Genomic DNA, 7,451 nt, shown 5'->3' with positions numbered 1-7,451 from the left:
CATCTCTTTTATGATCATCATCAGCCTTTTGGTGCCCTTCCCTGAGTCCTTACAATCAGTTTGTTTGAGAGGAAACTTGCAAATAATGTAGGTGTTCAAATTGCTGGTCAAATACTACGTCGATTACCTTGATTACCCTGAGTTGACAAGAAACTGAAGATCATTAGTGAAAGTGTAAACTTCATTTCACAGCAAAAACCAGGTTAAACAACGTCTTTTTACGTCATTTTTAAGCTCTTTTGACAAATAAAACGCATTTTTTACCATCGATTTGGCTACAAACGCTAATTACCATAGATGTTTGATTATTATTCAATTTACATTGAAGAAATAAATTTCAGGGAAAACCATACATAAATGAATTTGAAATACTCTGCTTTTTTGATAATGTTATAAAAAGCATCCTAAAAACAGCTATTGTATCACAACAATTGATGATAACAAGATATCTATTTCAAGAGACATGAAATTCATTTAAAAATGAAAATATTTCCCCTTAATTATTGCATTTAAGCTGCTATAGAAAAAGTACAATCCAAAATACCGACAAAAGGTTTAACCAGCAAAATTAAACGTTCAACATTAAAACAGCTGATGAGATCTATTTTTGAGAAAATATTGGGGTTGAAATTGCGTTGCACCGAGTAAATTGTAGAAACTTGTAGAACTCGCTTAAATTGAAAACAACTAGATGATGCTATGAATTGACAATCTTACCTCTGAAGTAGATAATCAAGATTAAAATTAGTGTGATCTAATAAAGTAACAGCATAAAAACAGATACATTGTAAAACTAATAGCTGTTACATCTTGATTACATTTTAGGCTGTCCAATTGATCGTCAGATTACTGCACACAAAGTGAGATATAATTGTGCGTTGAAGTTTCATTTACAAATGAATAAAAAGTATATTTACCCTGAACCAGGAGATAAATGATAAAATATAAAAACCAGAAAACCAGAATAAACGTGTAACAACCACAAACAACCAGAAAATGCGTTTTTACTCTCAACCAGCAGCCAACAACTAAACAAATCAGGACTGCCATCTGTTGTTAACCCAAAAAAGCTTTAAACTCACGCAAAATTTAACTTAATTTATTACTGGTTTTAGTTAATAAAAAAAGGCTAAATTATATTAATACTTGAAGCTTTCAATTAAAGGTGAGACGAATGAAAGACAAACCAGGACAGTTATTTTGGTGCCTTATTGAATGGTAAAAGATAAAGATAAATCAAAGAAAAAATGGTTCATCAGGAAATAAATAAATATAAATATTCAATTGATACAATCTTTCATTATTGTCCTCATACTCATTGATTTAACCTAGACTCTAAATTGTAACCATTCACTTGATCAATATCTAATTTATTTCAAGGATCAAACACCTCAAATAAATGACGTAAATTAACTCTTTAATCTCATTTGAACAGACTCAATTTACCATTGATTACACTATTCACAATTGTTACTGTCAAGCTGTCTTAAACTGATCATTGAAGGCAAGCAAAACCTAAATTTCAACTTCTTCAACTCCAGGTTTTTCATTGATATTTTTTTTGTTGATATTTCCTTCAATTCTCATGATATTGATAAGCAAAAATGCTAATCAATTTGAAGGGAATCAAGATAGTCATTAATATATAATCATTGGTAAAGAAGGCAAAAAAATAAAGCAACAGATAATTCAACAACCTTTGTAATACAATTAATCAGTTGCGAGGGAAAAAGCTGAAGCTCTGATAGGTAAAGCATGCGAAACAGCATCAACAGTCATTGAAAATACGCTCAGAGTAATTGAATTGAGCATCTATTAAGATAAGATAATGTGTTGATAAATTAGCAATTGACTAATAATATAATAACACGAGTGCAAAAAAAATAAAGAAATCAGCTGATGTGTATGATTACCAGGATTAACATGATCACAATTAAAGTAGCTTGAGGAGCAGCAAAAAAATTGTTGTAAACAATTAAGTTTCATGAAAGTCATCTGATGTTGAAATGAGTGTTTCAAGTTAACCAACAATTGATTTAATGCGTATTATTAACTTGAAAGCTCTTCAGGTTCACAATCCTAATCAACTCCTACTGATTTTTCAGACACTTACATCTGAAAATAAAAGGTAATATCATTATGATAAGGTTGAAACTTGAGTTGTTTGGTTAACTTGGCATTTTTTTATGTAAACAAATTGACCATGTTCAATGGAAACAATTGAAAGTAAGATTTTAATAGAAACCCAAATGGACTGGAAATTCATCATAATCATCATTAACAGCTTGAGTTGGCGGTCAGTTGATAATCAATTTAACTCACGTTGTTGATTGTTAAGACAAAAAGCAGTTAGCGTAAAGTGAATCCCACCAACACTACAGTTTCTTACAATTTTCACTTGTTTACCCATTGTTTTGTTATTCAATTGTGCTGTTGCAAACAGTTTACAATCAGTCACAAAATGATGACAATCATTTGATTCGCATTATTAGCGTCAATTTTACCCTCTCTTTCCCTCACTCACCATCATTAACATGATTAACAACAAGACTGAGTTATAATCAACCTGATCAGGTCATTTATCCCTACCTATTTTTATTCCCATCTGCTATTTTCACTTCTCTCTACGCATCTACCTTTTTGTTTTGTGTGTTTTTTTTGGTTAACATGTAATATTTCATTTAAAAGTGCGCACTTTATTTAATTGCTCATGATCTCATCTAATCTAATGATCAATAAAACAATGTTACAAAGGAAACTGTTGAACACAGTTGATTTGTTACAGGCAACTTCACACAAGGCCTGAATCACATGCTAACTCACTTTGTTGGATAACAATTTGTATTGATCTAATCAATCAACCAGATTCTAAGGCAAGATTGGAATAACATTTTTTCGCTGTTTCCGCGTTTCTTTAACACATTTTCCAATTTCCATGTGACATGTGAATCCATTAGGGCAACAATGAAGACCATCTGAACAACAAACGGCATTAGGAAGGTTACAACAAGCCCATTCACCAGTAGTCATCTTGCAACATGTATTATCAGATGGACAGACAAAACTTGCTCCTGGACAAACATAATCTCCATAGTTTACTGTATTATTTATCAATGGGGTTGCTTTGGGTAAAACTGGTTCTCTGGTCAATGGTACTCGATGGACTTTGGGAGTATCATTTGGGCAACAATGGACACCATCACCACAGCATCTTGAATTTTCTGGGTCACAACACCCATAACCACCGATATCAAGAGCACAACAGGTTTCATCGTCTTCACAAACTGATTTCTCATCAGGACACACTTTGGATAAAGTTACTTCTGATGAACTATTCCTGATTGGGACTTTTTTAAAACCTAATGAAATAAAAGAAAAGAAATTATCATTTTCTCAGTTTTTTCAACACAAAACGTTTAGCAACAATTAAGTTAAATCAATGGAAATAACTCATTTCGGAAATAGATACAAAATTACGAAAAAAGGTAATGAAAGTAATAGCAAATTAATAGCTTCGTGACACCAATAAATCTAAACACTTGTTGATAGGAATAATAAATAACATTGATTTACCAAATAATGAGATTCCGTGAAGCAATAGGCTTTTTAATTGCCTTTAAATGGTTGAAAAAATCTAGTAATTTAAGAAACATCAAAGATGATTGTCTTGAGTCAATTAGCGAGAAAATGAATTGTTTTTAGTTTATTTTTTCTCGCAATTTCATTGTTTTCACAAATGTCCAAAAGCAGTATTTAGTGATGGATGAATACAAGCAAAGTAAATTGAATTTAACTGTAGCTGCATTTGAGGTGAGCCCAAGTCGCTGTTTAATCAAGTTAATTGTAACCTTTTTTCACCTTTAGATTCCAATATCAAGTCTATTTCATTTTGAAGGTGGACAATATGTGGCCGTGTTGAAGCCTTTACGGACATTAATTGATGACATTGCATTTTACGGTTTCTTTGAGTAAGTAGTCAACCTATTGGGTTAACAATTGGGTTTTCACCTTTATTTTGCTTTACATCAGTATCTATGTAAAAGTATCTTCAACTGGTCAAGTGGGTAGATTGACTGAATCAGGCTATCAAGATGGGATACTTGGGATGCTTCAAAACAGGGTAAGTAATTCAGGGTTAACTGTGATTGAAATTGGTAATAACTTTGCTTCTCAGGAGGTTGATAGCCTTTTCATTCCAATTCCGATTGACACACCTAAAGCACCAGGATGGTTTACTCCGATAATCCGAGAAGAAGCTTTCTACATTTACAGTATTCCATATACATCGACCAGGTTGAGCCAAGAAATTAGTAAAAATTTGCTTTCTTTCAACCTAATGTTGATTTGGTTAGCCATCATTATCAGTACTTTTGTCCTGGAAATCGCTATCCATGTAATTTCACACACAGGAATCGTAACTCTTTTACTGGAAACATTATCTCGATACATTGCGGTACTATTCAACCAATACATTCCCAGACAAATTGATCTTATTCGTTTGGTTCAAAATTTACTTCTGGTTCTTTCAATGAGCCTGTTCAGTGCCAGTTTCAGTACAAGTACTATTATTGGAGATGTTCAGGGTAAAATTGATATACTTGGAGATGTTGTCCAGCAAAACAAGATTCCCATTTTCTTTGAAGGTCTTTCAGTGTTTGAATTATTTCAAACTGAAGCTTCTAAAGACTATCGAGATGTTTATCGGCAATCAGTGAGGAAAGGCTCTAACCAACCATTTGGGTTAACATCAACCGATGTCTTTGAACTGTTGTCACCAGATTATGCTATACTGTGTTCAGAGCAAGCTGGTAAATCGGGTTCAATAATACCAGCTGCACTTGGTAACGCTTATGCTGCCAAAATATACAAATCTAAAGGTCCATATCATCAATCTTTACTTGCTTACATAGTAAATCCACTGGAAAATGCAGAGGAGATTAAAAGACGCTTATCCAATTTGTGAGTAAACCCAATTGTTATTGTATTGATACCAAATTGTTTTTCACCTTGTTTCTTATTAAGAGCCCTGCGATCGTTACAAGGAGGAGTTTTGAGTAAAGCTTTGAATGATGTTCTTGAGCAGTTCATTTTGAGCATTTCATTCTTGTCCATTGAACACTTTGACATCGTCAAATGGAAACTTGGAACCCAAATAGAGGATAAAGTGTTTGATTCGTTGAAATTTTCTGGAATTAAGATTCTCTTTCAAGTTCACGGTTATCTATTGCTATTAGCATGTATTGTACATCTGATTGAACATTTATCAAGTTTAATTAACCCATCAAAGTTTAAACGTGAACTTACAGACAATTCAAACAGCTAATCATAATAATCATCTAATGTCATATTGGAACCAGTTGTAAGGTAAATCGGTAGATTAACCATTTACTAATAAAAAGTACAATCTTTGAAAACTGTCTCATCATTTAATCAGCCATTATTCAAGTTATATTATTAATATTATTGAAATACTGAGAAGCATTTTAGATGTTTAAATATCTGAATTGATCAATTTACCCAGTCAATTCAATAGCTTACTCATAGTCAAAGTCACAAGACATCAAAATTGACCAGAAAACATTGAACTGATGATTTTTGGTTGTCAATAAGCTATGGTCTGGTTAGTCATTTGATAAGTCATAAGATGAATGTAAGAGCAAAAACCTGTTAGAGTGAAGCGAAAGTAGTCTTACCTTGAACGCAATTTGGGCCTAAACATTGTCTCTTTTTCCCGAAAGAGGTTTGTATTGCAACAAGGGCGAAAAGGACTCCAATGAGAAGGTTAAAATTGAACATTTTTCACAGTTAAATTGAAATTTATTTAGTTGAGTTGAACGGATGGAAACAACATGAAACTGAAAGTGAATAACAGATCATTTCTTTACTGATTAAGACAAGAGATAATCGATTAAAAATTGTAAGCAATCGACACAATTTTTAACCAGATGAGTGTAGTTTACAACAAATATGTAATTTTATCAAACAATTATCCATTTGAAAAGACAGCCGGTTGTTAAAATTTGAACGATTTTTTCCAATTTTTCAATCGATTGCCTCTGTCTATAAGCTTAGAGATAGCAAAAGTAAAGAAACACTCAAAACCCAATGAGAAACAAAACACTTCTAAATACATGAAATCTTGGTCTTTTTGTTTATTTGGTTAATTGAAACTCTCCTGTTTACCCAATCAGTCTAGGCCTTAGTTTATTTGTTTGTTTTCAACGGTTAATTGTACCAGATTTAAAGCAAGAGTAATTCTGGAAAACATGGGACAAGCCATTGAAACAGGAATCCGTCAACGAGTTATCAAACAACCCTTCAAACCAACAAATGGCATAATCATCTTTCCCTTTCATGTGAGACAATTTTCAGATCATTTTACATCAATTTACAAGTTGAAGTGGATTGGATATCAATTTCATTTGAATGACTTGATGAGACACTTGCAAGTCTTGATTAGAGTGGTTAAATTGCATCCTTGGAAACGTGTTTTCATATTTAACTAGACGCTTACAATCAGGATTAATTGCAGCAAATTAATCCTCTTCAATTTGTTAATCCTTAAGTTGCAAGTTTTATCTGAAACGAGAAAAACTTGTGACATGATCGAGAAAACTCTTCAATAAAAATCGTCAATCAATTTCAGAGCAACAACACCAATAACTCGTTTCTTTCCATGAAAATGTGTAAATGTGATTTCCTTTTCATTCATAAATATTGAACCCAGTAGCTGAGTATAAATAATAGAAATGGAAAGTTTGTTATCATGGAAAGATCAGAATGTGAATTTATAATTGTAAAGATAGTGTTGGTTAGTGATGCAAACTAAAAATGAAATTACACTAACCATGATTAATGTCAGTGTGTTTGAATGAGAACTTTTTTGTTTCCATTTTCTTGCAGCAATTCCCTTCATGGTAAATGTCTTTTCTGAATGGTTAAATATATAATTTTTGCTTCTCCGGTTCAAACCAAAATCTTTGTTTCACAGTCAAAATATCATTTTTGCTTCTCTTGACTTTCATTGAGAGTTACATACTTGATTGGAGTTCAGTTTTTGCTATTTGAAACGTTTTCAATTTTTACACCAAACATTTGTAAAGTATATTCACTTGGCTCATTGAAAGACACCAAGTTATGGACAGAATTGGAATCTAAAAAGACGAAAAGAAAACATGATTTTTTGGAAATCACAAAGAACAGGAAAAGCACAATTAACCCAATCAGCTTATAGTCAATCGGGCAAAGCTTAACAGTAAAATTATCATTTTTCGTGAACCTATTTTCATTTGAATAATCTTTAGATAAAAGAACCTAATAATTCAGGGATTCCATCTTTTCTGGTTAATCCATTCATTTTAAGCACCATAATCAAGTTATACTTAACTGAAAGGTTTATTATTGTGAAGTGATTATGTTATCTTTCAATGAATTGCCATAAAACAGGTTAA

General features: G+C 32.2%; 2 protein-coding genes across 3 annotated transcripts; one reads left to right on the top strand and one right to left on the bottom strand.

The window, feature by feature from the left end:
- Window positions 1–2,675: 2,675 nt before the first annotated feature.
- Window positions 2,676–5,853, bottom strand: LOC107370196 (progranulin). The gene is made up of 2 exons (XM_015938184.2): window positions 5,694–5,853; window positions 2,676–3,359 (listed from the first exon to the last, which is right to left on the bottom strand). Exons 1-2 carry the CDS (start codon window positions 5,794–5,796, stop codon window positions 2,869–2,871), a joined length of 594 nt encoding a protein of 197 aa, XP_015793670.1. The 5' UTR covers window positions 5,797–5,853; the 3' UTR covers window positions 2,676–2,868.
- LOC107370194 (uncharacterized) lies at window positions 3,480–7,451 on the top strand. Of its 2 annotated transcripts, XM_015938180.3 has the most exons (5): window positions 3,488–3,810; window positions 3,865–3,968; window positions 4,030–4,120; window positions 4,175–4,959; window positions 5,023–7,451. In XM_015938180.3, exons 1-5 carry the CDS (start codon window positions 3,760–3,762, stop codon window positions 5,321–5,323), a joined length of 1,332 nt encoding a protein of 443 aa, XP_015793666.2. In that variant the 5' UTR covers window positions 3,488–3,759; the 3' UTR covers window positions 5,324–7,451. The 2 variants fall into 2 exon arrangements, with proteins under 2 accessions (XP_015793665.2, XP_015793666.2); XM_015938179.3 differs by having other exon boundaries at window positions 3,480–3,810; window positions 4,030–4,959.

Source organism: Tetranychus urticae, chromosome 1 (genome assembly GCF_039701765.1).
Source record: "Tetranychus urticae isolate SD_2017Ah chromosome 1, NJAU_TeUrti_SD_1.0, whole genome shotgun sequence".
Lineage (NCBI taxonomy): Eukaryota > Metazoa > Arthropoda > Arachnida > Trombidiformes > Tetranychidae > Tetranychus > Tetranychus urticae.
This window is presented reverse-complemented; position numbering and strand designations above follow the sequence as displayed.